The 23,205-nt window shown below is 49.0% G+C and overlaps 1 protein-coding gene and 1 non-coding gene across 2 annotated transcripts in view; both read right to left on the bottom strand.

The window, feature by feature from the left end:
* The window catches only part of GFOD1 (glucose-fructose oxidoreductase domain containing 1), a 103,700-nt gene extending 80,973 nt beyond the window's left edge, over positions 1-22,727 (bottom strand). Inside the window, exon 1 of the mRNA XM_027524146.1 lies at positions 21,740-22,727. Within this exon, the coding sequence (XP_027379947.1) occupies positions 21,740-21,992 (253 nt within the window). The 5' untranslated portion in view covers positions 21,993-22,727. The remainder of the gene's footprint in view (positions 1-21,739) is intronic.
* Positions 10,042-10,113, bottom strand: TRNAC-ACA. Its single transcript has one exon. It is a non-coding gene; the product is annotated as a tRNA-Cys (tRNA).
* Positions 22,728-23,205: the final 478 nt, after the last annotated feature.

Below are 23,205 nucleotides of genomic sequence, written 5' to 3'. Positions count from 1 at the left end.
TGCACCATAGCGTCACACGTGGGTTTTCTTGCACACCTGGTTTCCCCTGTGTGCTCTTCCCTGTTAATTCATTACCCCTGGGCACAGAGCCAGGCAACTGGAAGGACCGAGATACTTGTCTGGGCTCCAGGACCCACACACGGGCAGAGGCAGAAGGAAGCTGGGCAGACAGACCCACAGCCTGGCCAACACTGATTCTGTGGCTTGTGAAGTCTGGCTCTGCTATATCTAGAGCCGAACAGAGTAAAGATGAAGAAATGTCCAGAAATCACCCTTGCTGCCTTGGACCACGCACTCCTCCTGCTTCAGCTGTTAGTTCTATTGTCCCCAGAGGCCAAAAGAAACTGGAATACCCTTTCCCTCATTGGACTTCCCTGGTGGCTCAGATGTTAAAGAATCTGCCCACAATGTAGGAGGCCTGGGTTCAATCCCTGGGTTGGGAAGATCCTCTGGAGAATGGAAATGGCAACCCACTCCAGTATTCTGGCCTGGAGAATTCCATGGACAGAGGAGCCTGGACGGCTACAGTCCATGGGCCACCAAGAGTCAGACACGACTGGGTGACTCACTTTCCCTTACCGGGGTGGTGAACTTTATGCATCAACTTGGCTAGGAAATGACACCCCGTTATCTGAATAAACATTATTCTAAAAGTTTCTGAGAAGGTATTTTTTAGATGAGATTAACATTTTAAATCAGCAGACTCTGAGGAAAGCACAATATTCTCCACAATGTGGGTGGGCCTTGTCTAATCAGTTGAAGACCTTTACTAGAAAAAGATTGCTCTCCCCTTAAAAAGAGGGAATTCTGCCTGATGGCCTTCAGACTTGAACTGCAACACTGGCTCTTCTCTGGGTCTCCAGCCTGCTCTCCGGCCCTGCAGGTTTCAGACTCACCAGTGTTCACAACTGCAGAAGATCATTTCTTAAAATCAGTCTCTCTCTCATTCATATATACATATGTGAATATACACACATACATAAATACATACACACATTCAGTTGACCCTTGATCATCACAGGTTTGAACTGTGTGAGTCCACTTACAGGCAGTTTTTGTGTTTTTTCCCAATAGACACTACTACAGTACCACACAATCCACTGTTGGCTGAATCCATGCAGATAAAACTGTAGATACAGAGGAACTGTGGATATGGAGGGCCGACTATAAGTTATATGCAGATTTTTTTGACTCTGTGGAGAGGTTTTATCCTTAAACCTCATGATGTTCAAGCAGCAACTGCACATACACACACAAACACACATCCTACTGTTTGCTTCTCTAGAGAAACAAGTTTCTCAGACTAACATACACTCATATTCTATCCAAGAAAGCCTCCTCACGGTTCAAGGCATTCTCTTCTCTCAAATGCCACCTCCTCTGTGCAGCAACCCCCGATTTCTTCTGCCAAAACGACTGCTGCTTCTTTGCTCGTTTCTGTAGTCTATTCCTTGTGCCACATTTTTGCAAACATAATTCTTGTGCCTTGTACCATGATTAAGATTTAGGTTCTGAATCTTGTTATTCAAAGTTTGGTCCACGAACTGGCAGCATCAGCACCCTCTGGAAACTTGTGAGAAATGCAGAATCCCAGGCTTCCCTGGTGGTCCCCTGGATAAGAATACACCCGCTAATGCAGGGGACATGGGTTCAATTTCTGATCCAGAGAGATGCCACACGCCGAGGGGCAACTAAACACGTGACTGAGACAGTGCTCTTGCTTTTGACCTGTGGTGTTGGAGAAGACGCTTGAGAGTCCCTTGGACTACAAGGAGATCCAACCAGTCCATCCTAAAGGAGGTCAGTCCTGAATGTTCATTGGAAGGACTGATGTTGAAGCTGAAGCTCCAATACTTTGGCCACCTGATGCGAAGAACTGACTCATTTCAAATACCCTGATGGTGGGAAAGATTGAAGGCAGGAGGAGGAGGGGACGACAGAGGATGAGATGGCTAGAGGGCATCACCGACTCAATGGACATGAGTTTGAGTAAACTCCAGGAGTTGGCCTGGTGTGCTGCAGTCCATGGGCTCGCAAAGAGTCAGACACGAATGAGCGACTCAACTGAACTGAGACAGTGTTCTAGAGCCTACGAATCACAAATCCTGAAGTCTAAGAGCCTAGAGCCTGTGCTCTGCAACAAGAGAAGCCACCTCAATGAGAAGCCTGCAATGAAAAGTAGCCCCCACTCGCAGCAACTAGAGAAAGCCCAGGCACAGCAGTGAAGACCCAGCACAACCAAAAACAAACAAATTTGAAAAGTTTAAAAAAAAAAAAAAAAAGAAATGCATCATCCCCATCCCAGACCTAGGGAACTGGAATCTGAAAGTTTGAAAAGATACTCAGGTGGTTCATATCACATTAAAGTTTGAGAAGCACTGTTTCTGAACAAAGCTCCTGAACTCCAAGGAGCTTGTGAAAATATCAACACTCAGTTGCCACCCTCAGAGATTCTGATGTAATTGGTCTGGGATGCAGGCTGGGTATCAGGATGCTGAAAATCTTCCCAAGGGTTCTTACCATGTGGCTAAGCTTGAGAACCATTGTAAATGAACCCCTCATTTTATAAGAGAAATTGAGACCAGTGAAGAGACGGTCAAGCTACAAAGTGAGTTAATGTCGGACCCCACCAAAGTTCCCTGTGTCCCTAAAAATGTTAAGGAGAGAGGGGAAAAAATCCATAGGCACTCTCAGCAAATTTTAAATGAAACCTAGGTCGTCCAACACACAACCAATGACAACGCTGTCACGACACCAAGCGTCTCCTCTAGAAAGCGAACCAGCAGGAACAGGTTCTATGAACACAAAGAACCACTCAGTCCAGGCTGGCTCTTAGGAACCCTTCCCATTTTTAATGACTGTCAAACACTGAAACCAGGTGTAAAATTAGTGCTGGGAAAGACAGGAGCCACCGTGGGCTAGGGTGACCCCAAAACGTCCGATGTGGACACAGATTCCACCTCTACTGGTGCCTTGATCTTCTCCTGGCCCCTGCTTATTTGCTTATGTAATTCCTGTGGAAGGCACAAGCTGATATTATTGTGCTGCTCAGTGTTACCATGGCACGGATTTTTCATCTGAAGATAGGAGATAACAGGGAGAAAAGATGGGGGGAGTAAACAGAGCTCTTTTCCTTTCAAACCCTCTCTGCATTTAACTTGACGCTAACAGGTAAAGCCCACTAACTCCCCTGCCAGGATTATGATCAGTTACACCAAGTTTTCCGCCAGGTCACTCCTATCACATGCTTTATGTTTTAGGAAGGGTGCCTAATATGCAGCGGGCACCAACCCAGGAAGACCCTCGCGTGAAAAGTGGCTGCATCCAGACGACTGCTCACGTGTGACAGGGTGACGTTCCCTGTCACCGCCTCCTATAAGCTGTCCCCCGAACAAGTTCTGACCTGGAGTGAATATGTCTTTGGAGAAGAGACATGAATCTGCTTGATGGAGTATGGAATATGTCTTTGATCTGTTGCTGACAATGCAAGAGTTCTTCTTGCACAAAACTACATCTTTCCTTAGTGCCATGGAGGACAATCTGCTTAATGAGGCACCTGCAAACAAAGCTAACCCCAAACACCCACTGTGTGGATAAATTTGTGCTCAGAAATCATACCAAACCCCACTGCATTACTAGCTTGACAGCTGGTAGTGGCAGCCACCCCTGCAGATGAGCTCTCAGCAGTGGTATTAAAGGAAAAAAAAAACAAAAAACCACACCATCAACGGCACAATGCATGTGGGCAGGCAGGCAGGCAGGCACGCACGCGTGCACACACACAAACCTAGGCAAATAGCCTTCCCACTAGGCCACCCCGGTCAGGTCACTTTGCCCCCCCAAAACACATTTCCTCCTTTGCAGATAAAGGGGAGACTTTATCTTCCTGGTATAAAGGAGAGCTGTGTTTGTCTAACAGATTACAAAACAACAACAGGTCAGGGTAACCAACCACATGACCACAGTAGGAATAAAACAGCACTTAAAAATATCTGCCAGACCCAGATCACTTCCACCAGGAAGTCACTGGGCTTCCCTGTGGCTCAGATGGTAAAGAATCTGCCTGCAATGCAGGAGACCCGGGTTCGAACCTTGGGTCAGGAAGATCCCCTGGAGAAGGAAATGGCAACCCACTCCAGTATTCTTGCCTGGGAAATCGCATGGACAGAGGAACCTGAAGGGCTGCAGTCCATGGGGTCACAAAGAGTTGGACATGACTGAGCACCTAACACAGATACAGATCACTTTGTCCGGTCAGGGCCAAGCTTTTACAGTGAGTTGTTAGAACGCAAGTGTTGCAGGTGGGAATTTAATAAACTGACTCCAGCGTCTGCATTTTACCATGAAGGTAATGAAAGGTCTAGAGAGGTGACGTCACTTGCCTAAGGTCACAGCTAATTAGTTGTGCTGTCGGGATAAGAATCACCTGTCCAGGCCCCCAGGCCAACACCCTCTGGTTGCTCACATCTCCAACCACAGCCCAAGAAGGGATTCCCACAGACCCTGATGAAGCTCCCAGAAGAAAGGTTCTGAAGCTGTGCACCAGCTCCACCAGCTCAGGTTTGCCTAAAAGGCATGACTTCTGCAAAGAAAAGGGGAAGTGAAAACTGGAAATATTTCCACCGCACCACCTCTATGTTTCTCTGGAAGGCTGAAGCCAACAGGAGCTTCACTTCCCATTCCGGGGCCAGGTCAGCAGGAAGACCAAAACGACGGAGCTGCCCCCGCTCTTTCCCACAGTGTTTGGGATTTGGCTGCACACGGTTAGAATTACAAAGAAATCACCCTACAACCGAGAGCCTGTGGCTTCTCCCCAGATTCAGAGTCACTTCCGATTACCTTCCTGAACAACAGCAGAGCTCTTAGGCCCGCAGCAATCCACTTCCACTTCCTGGAAGACCATCTCTCCCCTTTGGACAATGCTGCACTAGTTTTTACACATCACAAACGTCTGCACATGCCTGGGGACAACTGTCCCAGATTTTAAGGATCACAGAATATAAGAACTGGAGAGTCAATTCAGCCAAACATCTTCCCCATGTTATGGTCTCTTTCCTCTGGGGGGAGAAAAAAAAAAAAATCAATGTAGTTTTTTCTATTAAGACCATTGAAAAACTGAAAATTTAAAGAAGAAATAAAAATCCACAATCCCATGAGCCCATAATAACCATCCTTAGGATTTTGGCTGATTACCTACCAGGCTTTAATTTTCTGGGCCAGTGTGTATTTTAAGCAAGGCTATCATCATCATATACAATTACTTTCATATCCTTTTTCTTTACCTATGGTTGTACCAAAAAAATTCCCCATGCTGCTATAGTCTTCCCATACATAATTCCAAAGGCTATTTAGTATTTAATCAACTATATTTACCTAACAGCTCTCCTACTTTGGGACATTTATGTTTGTTCCTAGTGTTTCATGACACAAATAAGGCTTCACTGAACCCTATTGTGCGTGCAGGTTTTTTCAGAGTTGTTATTTGAAGTTATTTCCTTCGGAGAGCTTACCAGAAGTCAATCTCCCATTTTTTTTCATTGTTGGAGAAACACAGGCCCGGAGTGATTAAATGTCTGATAAGGTAAAACGAACAGCCTCTAGGGACCCCGGTTCCATCCTGACTCAGCTGTCAACGATTAGCCGTGAGAATAGCAATCAGCCGCTCCAACTCCTCTGAGACTCAGTTTCCCTTGAGTGTTAGGGGATTGGTCCCTCCAAGCCTATCAGTGTCTCTGTCCACCATTCCACAGGGCCTCCCAGGAGACACCAAATCACCCACCTGTCTCCCTGCTTTTCACATCAGCTGCTCAGGAGAATGATCTGGTCTACGCTCATTGTGAGATCAGAATTGTTTAAACAGGCAGGGGCCTTGCAGTCCAAGCCCCGGCCTTGCAAACTGTGGCAGCTGCAGTGGCTGTTTCTCCCTCCACCCCCGAGTCCTTGGCGCTGAATCCAGGTCAGCCGTGGACTCTGACAGCCCTCGCTTCATACCTGAGTGTGCTGACCAGAGAGCACTGTGTCGACGGTAAACACACACAGGCCTGCACTTGGGGGCTTCCCAGAATCCAGCCGTGCAGGCGATGGAGCTGGCCCGAGTCTCCTATCAGACATCTCGAGGACAGCAGAGGCCACTGTGAGCCCTAGTCACACCCCCAGGGGGTCCACGCAGGTGCAAACATGGCCCTCAGCCCAGAGCACACGGAACCGATGGAGGACCACGCACTCCTGTTTGCATCTTGTCTACGCCAGAATTTGCATTTATTTCTGTCCTCTTTAAACAATAAAAAATAACCAGGAGAGAAGGGAAGACAATGAAACCAGCATTTCTCAGGCTCTCAGCATCCTGCTTAACATCTGCAGCTCCCCAACTACTGTCCCCCCAGTGATGGAATCAGATGACGTGCGCTCCAATTTAGTCACCGTTTCCCCCTTTTCATCCTTCGTCTGTGAAAGCCCTATGGCCTGTGCGCATACGGCACGTGGATTTGGCAGCACATTGTGTTGGTAGATACGCCAGCTTTGGAGTCAGGCGCTCCCGCGCTGAATTGCGATTCCACTTCTCCTCTGCTGGGTGAAACCTGACAAAATAGCCTGTTTCACGGACTCGAAGACACTGCCGCGAAGACCAATGGTGATTTTAATTATTACCAAGAAAGAAAAGCTGCTGCCAATTAAACTATGACCTGACATCAATTATAAGTCAGTTCCCTATTTTAGATGATAAGTGTGGGGAAAAAAATGTGTCCTAGGTAAGTGAACGAGGCATGATATTCAAGTTCTCTCCCGTGCAACTTCTCACTTCTAAGACGGAGACATTACATGCCCGACCGGAAAGCCTGGTTTTAAGGTGGGAATGAAGTGACGCTTGTGCCCTGGACCTGGTCCAAAGTACTTGAGAACATGTTAGCTCCTCATACGTAACTTTGTCCTGTATTTTCCAAGTCTCCTGCAAATCTGTTATCATACTTTACCACAATTTTAAAAGATACAAAACATTTTAAATTTCAAAAAGAGAAAATGTCAGTTCCTCCTCTCGTTCCAAAAGGGGAGGGTAGGTTCTAGATAGAGTCTAGACGTTCTTAGAAAAGTCCTTAGATGTTCTTTTCAGAACAGCGAGCATATCTCACACGTCTTCGGCCTCTTCTCAACGCCCTCCCTGACGTAGAACAAGGCCGTACACATTCTAGGCATCCAATAGATGGATAGTGAATACAGCGTAAACTAGTTTGAAAGCCGGTGTATGCCCACGTGCGGCACCCCTGTGGGAGGGTGTGGCCGCTGCAAGGACCTGTCAGTGTCGAGCGCGTCTCTCGGTATCATCCTGGGTCATGGGGGCTGGAAAGGAGAAGAGCAGATGGCAGGTACACATCCCCCATGGAACCTGCACGCGGGCAGGCTGTGGACGGCAGCCCGCTGCACGGGGGCCAGCACTTGCGGCTACATCTCAGGTCCGCAGACAAGCACGGACCTCCGCCTCCCGGGAAAGCCGGGCTGCCTCTGCGCCGTGGATGCGAACGGCTGTGCATGTGAAGGCAGACAGGCCATGTCCCCAGGGGCTCTCAGCCTCTCCCCAGGCCTCTCTGAGACTGCACTGTGCCGTGTAAACAAACGTCCCACGTGGGTGATGCTGGAAGGAGAACAGTTCAGACAAACAGGACTGTGTGGCATGGGGGGATTTTCCCCCAAAATGTTTACAGCTCCTGTTTTCTCCTCTAGTGCCTCTGGAAAAGGGCAGGGAAACAATCTAATTTCCTACCACCCACTTTTGATTATTCATAGTCAGGTAGGAGAAGAGAGGCACTGCCAATGACAAATTTAAACGACAAGTCATCTGAAATCCTGATGCCGCCCTTGACTTGAGTCAAGAGACATCACAAAGCCACCCACTGCTGCCTCCAAGCTCCAATTAGTTGGAATTTCACAGTCCCGGTTCCCTAAGGAACGCTCACACAGATGGGTATTGCTTTCACAAAGTTAATGGGACTTGAAAGGGGAAGAAAGCAATAAAAATTACTGAAATAGCAATAACCTATTCGTGGAGGCGTATCTGCTTGAGTGCTTGTGTAGCCTTTGCCCTTGGATGAAGATAGGACAGAGGGAGCAGGGAGAGGAGGAACAGTCAGAAACCACGTCCCCACCAGAGCTGCAGAGCAGAGGCTGTGGAGGGGGAAGGCAGGATGCTCCCCAACCCAGTCCCAGGCCTGCCCGCAGGGTTCTCGCGAGATCGAGGGGCATCAATCTTGCCCCACCCCCAACCCCTAGATGCAGACTCCAAAGCTCCTGTGCTTCTTTGTGCTTTGGGCTCTTCATTGGCCAAAGGCGAGAAAAACCTCAGAGGGTTGCTGAGAGACTTAAGGAAGTGTCGAGGGGAACCTGCATTCCTGCCCTGGTGTCACTCAGCCTCCTCTGGGGACACCTGCCACCCAAAGTCCCCGCGAGGACCCCCAAGGCTGGGAGTTATGTCACTTACTTCTGGTTGCCCATTTCTGACCTCTAAAGAAGATTTTAGGAGACTTACCCCAGTACTTCTTATTAATAACAGAGTCCTTACTAACAAATGTAGGAGGTGGTACCTACACATCATTAAACATCCACTAATCATTAGCACCTCATTCCTAGGAGAAAAGGAAACACATGCAAAAGTTTGGATTTCTCAAAAATCCCTGTTCAGATCAAGAATAAATGACTGCTTTGCTCACAGCCAAATTTTCCAGTCCAACAGAAGTTTCTACAATGATGGAAATGTTCTATGCTGCAGTGTCCAATATGGTAGCCTCCAGCGGTGCATCCCACCACTGGTGGCCTTTGAGCACTTGAAACGTGGCTACAGCAATTGAGGACCCGGATTCTTTATTTTATTTAGTTTTAATTTATACAAAGTTAAAGAGCCATGTATGATTAGCAACTACAGTAATGCAAAGATCTGGAGAGTGCCTGGTATACAGTGTTAGTTGCTCAGTCATGTGTGATTCTCTGCAACTCCATAGACTTAGCCCACCAAGCTCTGGGATTTTCCAGGCAAGAATACTGGAGCCAGTAGCCATTCCCTTCCCCAGAGGATCTTCCCAAGCCAGGGATCAAACCTGGGCCTTCTGCATTGCAGGCTGATTCTTTACCATCTGAAGCCACCAGGGAAGCCCCACCTGATATACAGCTGGTGCTCAATAAAGACTGGCTCAAGGGAAGAATGAATGGACACTAACTCACCATCCTAAGTCCTGATTAAGCAGGATTCCCATGCTTTTTGAGCACCCACTTTAAACAAATCCCTGTTTAAGTCTACGACCTTCTGAGTTAGGTATGTTTATCATTTCTGTTTTACAGATAAAGAAACGGAGGCTCAGAAAAGTGCAGGAGCCCCAGCCATGTAAAATGTAGTAAAAGCCAAGACTCAACCCCACACAGGAGGACAGGCAGCCTCTTAAAAAACTAGTCAACTTTTCCACTGATGAGAAAAGCATTCCGATACCTCACTTTAATTTCTACAGGATGACACCAGATTCAACGATTTTTTTAGAAACTTAGAAAAGGAAAGAATTTTTCCTTTTGAAACGGAGCAATGAATATACAGTGTTTCACATTTGGGCATCTTTTAAGAGCCTAGCCAGACAGCGCACCCACCAAGCAAGGACCTCCTGGGTCCCCAGTCAAGAATTAACAGTGCATCCCACCACTGGGGCTGCTCCGTAAAATCAACTCCCATGACAGCCGACTCCTCTGCAGTTGCCGCCTGGTCATTATGTAGGTCATCATAGGAGGTTCTCACCTCCTAAGGCTGACAGGTGACAGCCTGTGACACCTGTCCACCTCTCATGCACTGAAGTGTCCTTCTCCAAGGAGATCACTCATCCCTTCTCACCCAGTGACTCACAGCCCCAGGCCTGCCTCGCCCCTTGGGCCATAAAGAAAGAAAGTGAAGTCACTCAGTCATGTCCGACTCTCTTGCAGCTCCATGGACTGTAGCCCATCGGGCTCCTCCATCCATGGGATTTTCCAGGCAAGAGTACTAGAGTGTGGTGCCATTGCCTTCTCCAGGGGATCTTCCCGAGCCAGGGATTGAACCTGGGTCTCCTGCATTGTAGGCAGATGGTTTACCATCTGAGCCACCAGGGAAGCTCTTAACCATAAGGGGCAGAAAGAACACTGACATCTATACACTACCTACCACGTGTGTAACACACAGCTAGTGCAAAGCTGCTATACAGTGCAGGGAGCTCAGCCTGGTGCTCTGTGATGACGGACATGGGTGGGATGGGAAAGTCAAGAGGGAAGGGATAGATGTGTACATACAGCTGATTCACATGGTTGTACAGCAGAAAATTAACAGAACCCCTAACAGCAATTATATACCAATTAAAAAAAATAAAAACTAAAGCAAGTTAGAGCTAAAAAAAAAAGTGAAGAAGAAAGACATCACCATCGGACACAAGCACAAAACCAGAAGATGAGCTCGGCCAGCTCCATCTTCCCCTCTGTTGACCCTCCCCTCCCTCACGGCAAGGCCCCGCCCCACTCCATCACAGAGAGAGTCCCATCACACTGAGAGCACCCGGCCTCACAAGGCTTCCAGCTGCTTCACACCCCTTACGGGGGCTTCACACCCCTTAAGACCCCTTGGGTCTCTCTCAATGGGGTTTTTCCCAACGCCCCCCCCAAGCTGCTTCCTCTGCCTCCCCCAGAGCTGTATCATCCGTGACTGTCACTATTTGGGATCCGAGGGCGAGAGGCAAGAGGCACTTACTGCTGACAGTGCAAGGGGAAGACTTGCTGACTATATGTACATTTAATTCTAGGTAAGAAAATTTTTTATATTCCGGACATTTTTAAACCACTCTTTCTCCGAGGCAATTGATTCATAGGAAACAATTTTTCCCAGAGTGCTGCTACAGAGCCAAGCGGTTCCTTGAAGAGGATTTTACATCATGGAGCATTCTACAACTTCCTTTTAGTTATTTACATCGGACGGTAATGAATCTGCCTGCAATGCAGGAGGCCCAGTTTGATCCCTGGGTCGGGAAGATCCCATGGAGGAGGGCATGGCAACCCACTCCAGCATTCTTGCCTGGGAAATCCCGTGGACAGAGAAGCCTGGCGGGCTACAGTCCTTGGGGTCACAAAGAGTCAGACACAACTGAGCAACTAACACCCTCTTCTTCGTCCAGTATAAGCCCCACCTCCTCCAAAGGTTCTTCCAAACCATCTCACGCTCAGGAATAATCTGCAGTTCTCAGCTCTCAGGCAGCATCCATTATCTGCAAGGCCACCTCCTCGGGGACCCAGGCTGCCCAAGGGGAAGGGCACTGGGGACCAGTGTGGTCTATTCTCACCGCCCCGTGCATTTGATCTCTAACCTCAAACTCAAGCTCCTCCCTCAGCCAGACAAAAGCTCATCAGTGAACTGGGGCCAGTGCTTCTAGAAGACAGCAGGACTTCATCCCCGATGAGAGGAAGTCCCTCCCAAGTCTCACCGTCGCATCTCCCATTCCACCCACACCACACTTTCTATGAAGAGAATCCTCTTCAAACACTTCCTCCGCTTTTCCCCTTTCTTCTAGCACCCTTTATAGACTGGCACTGGCAAGCTACCCAGGTGGCCAGCCCTTAATCCGGTGCTGATATTTTGGGGTTACTCAAGGGCCTGAAGCAAACACTTCCTGCTGCTGCAGGGTAACGATTCATTCTGTACTTAATCACATACTTCGTTGCATTTCTGTGTCCTTGCGAAGGGTTATCTTCTCTCAAGAACAAAGATTGTATCTTACTATCTAGAGTATTGCTCACCACACCTACAGGCATTCAAAGGCATTTATTAAATAGAAATGGGGAAGGGGGAAGGACTCTCTCCAGACAATGGGCAAAATAAATGATTGAAAGGTCCTGGGGCACCTCTCAAAAAAAAAAAAAAAAAGAAAAATCTTTGAATTGGGAAGGGTCCTCAAAGGATGTTTAGAGTACCATCAGGGCCCCGGGCAACTCAGGAGCCCTTGTCATCAGCATCTGCTCACATGATTGTCTCTCTGTTTTAAATAATGAACCATTTCAATGAATATTTGGCAAAGCTAATTTCACTTGGGTTGCAGAATTAGTTCATCTGTATCTAGTTTCAAAATCAAAAATAAAGAGTAGCATTTAAAACCCAAAACCTACCCCTAAGTTAACAAGAAAATCATAAAACCATTGCTTCCACCTCAATAATAAGATGACAAACAACCCAATTTAAAAATGGTCAAGAGATCTGAATAGACATTTCACCAAAGAAAATCTATGACTGACTAATAAGCACATGAAAAGGTGCCGGGCATTATTAGTCATTAGGAAAATGCAAATCAAAATCACAAGATACCATTGTGCACTAACTGTAACAGCGACAAGTGGAAAGACTGACAACATCAAGTGTTGGTGATGATGTACGGAAATTAGAATTCTCCCACATAGCTGGTAGGAATATAAAATAGTGCAGCTACTTGGAAAATACTTCGGCAGTTTCTTAAGTTAAATATACGTACTATGCATGCATGCCTGGTCAGACACTCAGTGGTGTCTGACTCTTTGAGACCCCATGGACTGCAGCCCTTCAGGTTCCTCTGTCCATGGGATTTCCCAGGCAAGAACACCGGAGGGGGTTGCCATTCCCTTCTCCAGGGCATATGCCTGACCCAGGAGTGGAACACAGGTCTTCTGCATTGCAGGCAGATCCTTTACTGTCTGAGCCACCAGGTAAGCCATAAATTTCACTCCTAGATATCTAGTCAAAAGAAATGAAAACATGGGTCTATAAAAGACTCGTATGCAAATGTTCATTGCAGCATTATTTATAATAGCTAAAAACTAGAAACAATACAAATACCCATCAAATGATGAATGGATAAAACAAAATGTTTTCTACGTATATAATAAAATATCATTCGGCAATTAGAAAAAACAATGAACTCCTGATACATGCAACAGAATGATGAATATCAAAAACATGCAAGGTGAAAGAAGCCAGGCTTAAAAGACTACATTTATATGAAATTCCTAGGAAAGGCAAAGTGTTAGCAGATCAGTGGTTGCCTGGTGCTAGGGATGGGAAAGGGGGATTGGCCAAAAACAAGCATGAGGAAATGTGGGGGGATGTTGGAAGTGTTTGAAGCCTTTGGTGGTGACAGTTTCACAAGCACCTATGTTTACTAAAAATCATAAAATCACTCACAACGGTGAACTTATGATTAAATATAAAGCATGTCTCAGTAAAGCTGTTTTGCTTTTTTTTTTTTTAAGTAATGCTAAAGCTGCAAACCAACTTAATTTGGGGCTTCAAAACTGGATAGTTTCAGTTTATGGATATTAAAGCTAACTAAGAGAGCATCTCAGTACCCTAAGGGCTATTCTAGTCAGAAATTGGAAATTTAAAAAACAATTCGTATCATTTAATGTAAAGTTTCTTTTCCGCAATTTTTCATACTCATTAACAATTCTCAGGGCAAGTCTAGAGGCTTCCCTGGTGATCCAGTGGCTAAGATTCCACATTCCCAATGCAGGGAGCCCTGGGTTTGATCTCTGGTTGGGGAACTGGATCCTGCATGACGCAACCAAGACCCAGTGCAGCCAAATAAATAAACACTTTTTTAAATAAAGTCTAAACCCCAAGGCATCCCAGACTTGCCCAAGCCTGAGAGACCAGTTCCCCCGCAGCCCTGCTGACACGTCGAGGGCTGTCAGGGAGAGGGGTCCATGAGACTCCCAGGCGGGGGTGCAGGAAAGTCTTTTGACAGCATTCCCTTTGGGTTGAGCCCGAAACACAAAGGAACCCCCCCTTTGTGTGGGTGGATGACCACCCAACATCTTCCAGCTTCCGAGCAAGGCTCAGTGAGTGCGTGTGTCCTGAGTCTCTTCAGTCGTGTCCGACTCTTTGTGACCCTGTGGACTGTAGCCCGCCAGGCTCCTCTGTCCCTGGGACTCTCCAGGCAAGAATACTGGAGTGGGTTGCCATGCTGTCCTCCAGGGAATCTTTCCGACCCAGGGATAAAATCTGCATCTTTTATGTCCCCTGCATTAGCAAACGGGTTCTTTACCACTAGCATCACCTGAGAAGCCCCCAGGGGCCCACACCTATCAGCTGAGTCCCCCAGAGTGGCTTCTCCTAGTCTTTCTAGACCCACAGTCCTGGCCAGGTCTGCAAGGCGTCTCCTTGCCCAGCTCCCCTGGCCACGTGGCCTTGGTCCAGACGAAATCTGTACTTGTCAGGATTCTCCAGAGAAACAGGATCAATAGAATATGGATAAATAGAGAGCGAGGTTTAATTTTAAGGAATTGGCTCATGCCATGAAGAGGACTGGCAAGTTCTAAAGTTTATAGGACAGGACAGCAGGCTGGAAACTGGAGAAGAGCTGATGTTGCCATTTCCAGGAGGAAAGCGGTCTGAAAGCAGAAGTGCTCCTTTCTCGAGGGCCTCAGTCTTTCCTGACTCCTTCGAGGCCTTAAGCTAATACTTGAACTCAAAGGGTCTCTGCCTCCTGGTGGTCCTCTGCTGATAGACATCATGCAACAGGTGCTCCATGAAGACCTGCAAACCCACATAAAACTCCATGGAGATGGTCATGTTCATCTACTCTCCCGTTACCTACTTAAAACCCATGTGCATTCCTAAATTTAGTAATAATGACAAGGTTGGCATCATTTGATCCCCGTATACGTTTTTCTCTCTACTGTTTTACCATGGTCATTTCAACACCACCAAAATGCCAAATGTGGAATTTCACAAAGTAGATAAAGAACCTCTATCATCAAGAAATATCTGCAGCTGTAAAATCTTTAGCCAAGTCTGTGTTCTTATAATCAGCACCTGTGTGCAGTGTGGACTGGCTCAGAATGACCACTCTTAATCCCTCCACCTCTGCCCTGCAATAGACTGGTCCCTGCAGCATTTTGTGATGTATCCCCCACATTGTGAGAGAACCTCCAAAAAGGCTGGGTCAGGAGAAAGCATCAGGCAGGAATAGGAACACCTGGGGGCAGGGAGGACTGCCCTTATCAGGCAGCGAGACAAGTAATTTTTCTGTTTGGGAGCTGCATGTGGACAGTGTTCCGCCCATCACACAGGCGCAGGAGGCAGAGGAGGCTGCCTGAGAGAGAGACGCTTGATAGAGGTGACGCGCGGAGAAAAGCAGAACTCAAAATGGTGAAATTCCAGGAGTTCGTGGGTTCCAGGTACCTACGGAGACCCAGCAACATCCCTGCCCCGAGCTCCACGAGGTGCCCTGCATCCTTCCCACAGGTGATGCTAAATCTTCCCAGAGGACGGTGAGTACCTGGAAACTCACCATCAGCACTTTGGAGACCGCGTATCTATGAAGCCAGGACTGGATTTTCAGCATGGACGCCATCGGAAGCCTAGTTTACACACATTCCCTTTTTAAAATAAGGAAACTTCAAACTCTACTTTCTGAATCTAGCAGGAAGGAGTCATCTCATCAGAAAATGAAGGGGAAAGTATCTCCAGAAATACCACTTGGGACTGTCTAAATTACTGACCACACTGGGGAGAGGGAGAACCAACATTTACTGAGCTGATGCAGACAAAGGAGGGTGGGGAGGGGCAGTGAGCATGAACTAGGTCTTTATCTTGCCTCCCACATTTAAACTGTGTATGATAGTATCCTTAACTCCATTTTATTGATGAAAAAACTGAGGCTCACAAAGGGTGTTACCTCTGCCAAAGCCACACGGTTGCAACCTGCCAACCTTTCCCAACGCTGGTTACTTTTATGTATCACCACGTCTTAAATCATAAGGCTCTTGGATGGATCAGGATGTCCTTGAATCAAAATAGAGAACTAATTGCCTATGTCTTTCTCAGTGAAACCTTTAAAACACGTTATTTACTTTCACTTTTTTTTGGGGGGTGGTTCTTTCCCAGTTTCAGCTATCAAAATGTCCAACTTCTTCATTTGGCTTCTTCCCACTCCAAAATAAACTTCTGCAGACTTGTACGTTTGCAAAGCCAGATACCATCAACAATCATTCACCTGAACCTAATTTCAGTTAGATGAAATGAGGCTGGTGATGCTTGACTTTTCCTAACAGTAAATAGAGTCATTTCTTTCATTTACATAAAGCCCCAGAGCTTTCTCAACTCTACACCAAATCAATAGACCGAAATAATTTCTCTCTGTGCTCAGGGGCAGACACTCAGATAAAAATGCAATTGCCTTTACTACAGACTTCAGACAGGAATAGACAGAGAACAGACCTTGAAGGAAGAACAGGAAATGCAGGGTTTGCTGGAGTTTCAGAACGGTTACTATCAACTCCAAGTACACCGTGTGGTTATCTGCAGCCGTATCTCTGCTCGTGTGGCAACGGTGACCGAGGGGGCCCTGTTTCCTCCCCACTCTCTCAGGCCTGTCCCCGCAGCCCTCCTCAACCTTGAGCAATTTGCTGACACTGTGAAGTAGGGCAGAAAAGGACACAGTGCTCCCAGTCCACAGCTAATGATGCCAAACAAGTTGGGGCAAGATCAGAGTGAAGCAAGTTCAAGGCTCAATGAAACCCTACAGCCTTATTCAAAGCAGCATCCACCCCAGGGGGAGACCTCCCCAAGGAAGCCTGCACTGTTTTCTCTAAAAATCAGGGCAGGGACCGTGGACACAGATGTCATCTTGTGACACATAAAGGCAACAGGTATTTTAACACAGTTCCCCTGTCAGCTGAACAACTCATGGTGGGGGACGCCTTGTTTTCCCAGAGGCAGAGAACCGTCACACTTCTGTGTCTGGCTGCTCCAGTGTATGTGCCACCTGACAGCTGGATGGAAATTTTGCATCTTGGGTCCCACCCTGGAATCTGCATTTTGACAAGATCCCCAACCACAAATTAATGTTTGCAAGGTACCAGGCTACTGCACACCGGACAAAAATGTTCTGTATTTACTGACACATCCTGTTGATAAGCAGAGCATTCATTCATTCGATGAAAGGCATTCATTTGGCAATCAAGAAATATTTATAGCGTGCCTATGATGTGACTCAGTGCCTGGCACTGTCTAGGGGAGATAAGGCAACCCGGTGAGTCAAGCAGACAAAGGCCCTACCACCTCGAAGAACTTACATTCTAACTGCGGAGACAAGTAGCAAATAGAAGAATAAGCAAACACATAAAAGAGATTATCACCACCTTTGACAAAGAATCCATGGATTTATCCTTGGAGCACACTGGCCTGCAAGCAAAATGCTGTATGTGCTAGATTATTCATTACAAATTTGTATACGCAAAAGGTAGGAAACAACCGAAATGTTGAGTCACCGGGAACTGCTTAAATAAATTCTGGCTTATCTATACAGTGAAATGCCATGCAGCCAAAAACAGGAAGAACAGGACTTTTACCTTCTGAGTTTTCCATATACACCTGTATGTATGTGTGCACGCTCAGTTGCTCAGTTGTGTCGGACTCTTTGCGACTCCATAGACTGTGGCCCACTAGGCTCCTCTGTCCATGGAATTTTCCAGGCAAGAATACTGGAGTGGGGTGCCATTTCCTACTCCAGGGGATCTTCCCCACCCAGGGACTGAACTGGTGTCTTCTACATTGGCAGGTGGACTCTTTACCACTGAGCCACCTGGGAAGTCCAGTATAGACTTTTAAAATCTTCAAAAGGGACATAAAAACTTATAACCATGATTACCACCAGTTGACAGGGACTAGGCGACACTTCCTCCTCATTGTGTACTATTTTGAATGTGTTAGAGCTTTTGAAATTTGTACCATCTGAATATATAACCTACGTAAAATAGCTGAATTAAATCTACTCTTTACACAGATGCTTTAATGTGAGTGCAAGAAAAGATGGAGGTACACGGTGCTGAGACTTGGGGAGTTGGGGTTGGGTCAAGATTGAGGAAGGCGCAGGATTTGAGGAGGAGGTACCACTGGGGCTGAACCTGGAAGGGTGAAACAGGCATCCATCACACACATGAGGCAGAAGGGAGTTCCTGACAGAGGCGTGGACGCAGGAACAAAAAAGGGTCTTTCCAGGAAACACCTGCAGTTTGGTTTAGTTGCAGGGCGTGGGGTTCCAGAACCACCGGCAGGACATGAGGCTGGACAGAGGCGAGGTCTTGCCTGCTGTGCCAAGAAGCTGGGGCTTTTCCTAGAAGTGATGAAAGCAGGGAGCAGTAACATGAGCAGGTTTGCAACTCTTCAAGGTAATTCCAGCAGCAGCGTGGAAGGTGGACAGAGGCAGGGCTGGAGGTGGGCAGACTGGAGCCTAATTCAGATGAGATAAGGGCCTAGTTCCTTCTGTGGGGGAAGCAATGACGTAGACGAGGCAACAGACATGAGAACAGTGGGGAGTCGGCATCAACCAGATTTAGGAACTGATTCCATCAGAGGGGTAGACACAAATAAAGGATAACGCCAACCATCTCACCTGATGGGGGTACAAGGTGCCACTCTCTAGGAAGGAAGTGAGGCAAAGGAGCACATTTAGGGGATGGGAGATGAAGGCATGACTATTTCCGGGGAGGTGGGGGAAGCACAGCGGTAGGTTCACATCTCTAGCTGTATGTCCTTGAAAAATTCGACTCCACCCTCGTCTGTAAAATAGGGCCAACAGTCATCCTAGAGGATTATTTTAGTCATGAAACAAAACATGTCATAGACCGCACCTACCCCATTGCACATAGTAGGCATGTGACAAGAGGCAGCCCCAGACACTGTGCCCCGGACACTGTAGAAATTATACATTGTAGAAAAATGTCTCCAACAGAGAAATGCTAAGTTCACTAAGGTAGGGATTTCAGGCCATTTTTGGAAATCAGTGGAGGATGCTGTGGTTCAATCGATCACAAGTTTTGTGTCTCCATCCTGGCCACCGCCCCTCACCTCTGACCAGTATGGATGGAGGGCACAGATCTCTTGCCATTGCTGGGCAAGCAACTCAAAGAAGGACAAGAGGAGGCCAGGACCAACCAAGCTTGGCTTGTTTCAATTCCAGGCAAACACTAATATCTGCAAACCCTCAATGGCCAGGCCGGCCCCATAACTGTTTGGGGTTTGTCACTTCCTGTGTTGCATGCGTTCAATCTCCAACTGTGACAGCACAGCAAACCGAGATGACCAACCCATCGGGCATGCGCAGATACAATGGAAAGAAGAGTCAAGTCTAGCGATTTTCCGGTGAAGATGAAGCCTCGAATGAGCCCAAGTCCAGTCATCTCTAAATCCAGAGTCTCCACATTGCCTACAATCAAAAGCAGGTGGTCTGATTACCTGTGAAATCAGGAATTTTAAATGGCCAAGACTTACCATGAAAATATGAACAAACCCCTATTCCTTAGGCATGATTACACCATGTCTATTTCTTTCGCCTCTGACACTTCGTTCTGAAAAGGTAACCCATGTCTGTCTTGTTAAGGAAAAAAAAAATCACAGGGATTTTTAAAAATAAGATCAGAAGTATCCAGAAATGTATCATCTGTGCCACTTCTCTCAAAGCCAGAAAACCAGAACATCCCTGTTCCCCAAACTGCTGCCCTCCAGGAGCCATGCTCTGCAGTTGCTCTGTGGGCCTGACCTTCAGGGCTGAGCTGCCATGGGGTGGGGGGGGCAGGGGAACAGTGTTACAACAAGGTCTTTCTGATGTGATCAGTCATAAGCCCTTGAGCAGAGACAGGGCTCAAGACGGATCTGTTTTATATGCATTGCCCTTACAGATTTATGCTATAAGACAGTTATCATCTGTTGAATATGCACAGCTCCATCGTGAGCACAGAGGCTAGCTACCCAACATATATATTAGATCAAACAGAAAAGAAATATTGGCCAGAACCCCACGACATTACATTCAAAACCAAAGAAACCAGGCAACAAAAGTTAGAAGCTTAATAAAATTTACGTGAAAACTGACAGCCGTGGACAGCCTCCTTAGATATCCTATCAGATGTACCATCTGAGACAACAAAAGAATGGCCTGATAAAAGTGGTTTTCTAGGGATAGCGTGTTCTACATCTGATCATAGTTCTGGAAAGATAAAATTAAAATATATGTACATGTCACCAACCCTAAGTCCATGCCTGTTTTTAAAAATAAAACATTCTTTCCAAGATTGCATAAATTCCCACTGGTCTCTGGATGCTGTCTCCGCTCCTTCCCAGGGCTTCTCCTCCAACTCTTCCCTAACGTGGCGTCCTGAGCTCTAAGCTGCGTCTCTTTTCCTAAACAACAAAAATTCCAACTTTCAAGGGTGGGCAATGACATTTTCTCAGGCCCGAAGGAGCGAGCACAGAGTCAGCCACGACTGAACAACCAAGGAGTGAGCAACCATCCAGGTGCATGTAAGAACTGCTGATAGACAACAAAACATGCACTGCTTCCTCTGGGCATGGCAGGGACTCTGATACTCTGCTCGCAGATGGTCCAGTCTGCCTGGACTAGGTGGGGGCAACCGGCGGTGATGGCTGTTAAGCTCATCCTCAACATGCCTGTCACCAGGTCCTGGAACTACTCTTGCCAGGAATTAAGGAGGGACCATTGCATGTTCCCACGTGACACTGGCAGCCTCTGGAACTACTGCATTCATTCATCCCTAAATTACTAAGCTGTTACCGTTGAGTCGCTAAGTCCTGTCCGACTCTTTTGCCATCCCGTGGATTTGGCCACCTGATGTGAAGAACTGACTCACTAGAAAAGACCCTGATGCTAGGAAAGATTGAAGGCGGGAGAAGAAGGGGACAACAGAGGATGAGATGGTCGGATGGCATCACCGACTGGATGGACGTGAATTTGAGCAAGCTCGGAGAGTTGGTGATGGACAGGGAGGCCTGGCGTGCTGCAGTCCATGGGGTCGGAAAGAGCCGGACACGACTGAGCGACTGAACCGAAATGACTGCATCCTACCAGGGTCCTCTGTCCAAAGGATTTTCCAGGCAAGAATACTGGAGTGGGGTGCCATTTCCTCCTCCATGGAACCCAAGTCTCCTGCATAGGTAGGCGGATTCTTTACCACTGAGCCAGCTGGGAAGCCCTAAATTACTAAGATCCTACTCCAAAACAGCGCAGAAGTCAGTTATTGGGCAGCAGCACCTGAAAGTTAAGTCTTTCTGGTTTTATCAAATAACTCCCAGACGTCCTAAAAGATACGCGCCCCACCCCCATCCCACCACTCCGACCATTCTAGCAAAGACGAAATAATTCTCTGATTGTCACATCTCTAATCTCCCTCTAAACTAACAACGCCGCAGAAAGAAACAAACTATGCTAGCAGGGCGCCACAGCTGCTGACAATCAGGTAATCTATTTGCCCGCAGGAAAACCCAAGACACGTGTGCGGCCCTTTATTCAGGCGTTCCTGGGCGCGCACCCGCCTCTCGCAGGCGCGCACGCACACACACACACACATTCGGGCGCTACACACACAGCTGGCGACTTAGTTTTGTCTTCCTGCGAGCGGCTCATCCCCAGTCCTAAGCATTTCCTCCGCCTGATCGACTTCCCCGGAACCCGCGCCTCCTCCAGCCTCCGCGCCACGCACGTGGGAAAGCGCGCCCGAGCGGTGCCAGAAGGGAGGAGGGAAGCGTAGGTTTGGGGAAGGCCAGGGATGACGGAGGCGAAAGCTCCGAGTGGGATGTGGGATCTCGGGTCCCCGGGGGCGCCGTAGGTACCATGTAAGCTTCCGGGATGAAGACGGGGCGAGGGGGAGAAAAGCAGCGGGGGAGGGAAGGCGAGAAGGGGCTGGGGGGAGGTGGGGAGGGGTCGCTCACCCAGAGTCTTGACGGCGATCTGCCTGGTGAGGGGCGGCGGAAGGTTGATGCACACCAAGTCCACGTCCTGATGCAGCAGCACTTCGTCAATGCGGCTGGTGTAGAAGGGGACGCTCATCTCCTTGGCCAGCTCCTCCGCTTCCTCCTGCGTGCGGCCCCACAGCGCCTTCACCGCGAAGCCCTCGTCTTTCAGCAGCGGGATGATGACACGGGCCGTGAGGCTAGTGCCGAACACGCCTACCCCTGGAAGCATGGCTGCTCCGATCCGCCTGGTTCGGCGTTAGCTCGGGATCTCCGTTCAAACACGCGCACGCACACACCACACACAAACACACACACACACCCCTCTAGACAGTCTGGCACCCGGCTCGCCGCGGTGCGCCAGCCACCGTGCACTGGGCAGGGCGCCCGGGTGCCCAAGAACGCACCGAGCTGCAGGAGCAGCGGGCTCGGGCGTCTCAGCACGGTGACCGCTGCAGTGTCCGCCACGCGAGGCTCCGATCCTTCCCAGAGGCGGCGGCAGGCACCCCGCCGGGGCGCCCGAGGCCCCGAAGCCCCGCGGAACCCGGGCTCAGGCGGCTCCCCCTCGGCAGCGCGGGCCGGTTGCGTGCGCCCCGCCGAGGCCGCTCCATGGCCGGCTCATCCCCGCGCGCCCGCGCCGCCGCAGCCGGGACCGGCTCTCTCCCCCGCGCGCGTCGTTTACCGCAGCCGGCGAGTTGCACGCACAAGCCTTGACCGGACCGGCCAGGCTGCGGGGGGGTAGGGGTCCCAGTCCTCGCTGCCCGCCGCTCCAAAGGAAATAAACCGGCGGCCACCGGGAGGCCGGCTAAGCAGGAGGCTCGGAGGGCGCCGGGCGCGGATGCGGAACGGCAGAGCGGCGGCGGCCACTACCCGGCGCCAGCCTTCTCATGCTGCTGCCATGTTCGCTCGCCGGGCGGCCGGGGCCGGGCTCCGGGTTCCCGGCTCCCGCGGGCGCGAGGGCGGAGTTGGTGAGTTTGGCTGTCAGCGGCCGGGGGAGGCGGGGCCCTGGGGGTGCCTGCCCCGCCTCCGCCCCAGCGCCGCTCGCCATTGGCCGCCGCGCGCCGCCCCCGCCCCCGCGCCGCCAGGGCCCGGGGTGCGCGCTGCGCCCTGGCCAGCACCCGCGCGGCTCCTCCCCGGCCCCGCCTCGCTCGCCTCCAGCTTCTCTCATCTCCCCGTTCTTCACCCTCCGCCACCTCCTTCACCCTATCCTCGCCTCTTCCCAAACCCCGCCCCGAACAAGCCAAAATAAGTGTATCGAGGCAGGGCACGCCCCATCAGGCTAGTCGTCGGTGCCTTGGAAAAGAGCAGAGGGCGCCGGGGCCCCGGCGGGAGGCCAGGGGAGGCGGCCAGGTGTGAGCAGCGAGTCATTACTACCTCCGCTACGGGAACGACGCTGGACAAGCTCTCCTCGCATGCTCCCTTAATCCCCACACCAACCCTAAAGT

The sequence above is a fragment of the Bos indicus x Bos taurus genome, chromosome 23 (genome assembly GCF_003369695.1).
Source record: "Bos indicus x Bos taurus breed Angus x Brahman F1 hybrid chromosome 23, Bos_hybrid_MaternalHap_v2.0, whole genome shotgun sequence".
Taxonomy (NCBI): Eukaryota; Metazoa; Chordata; class Mammalia; order Artiodactyla; family Bovidae; genus Bos; species Bos indicus x Bos taurus.
Note: the sequence above shows the minus strand (reverse complement) of the source record. Positions and strands in the feature narration are given on the sequence as shown.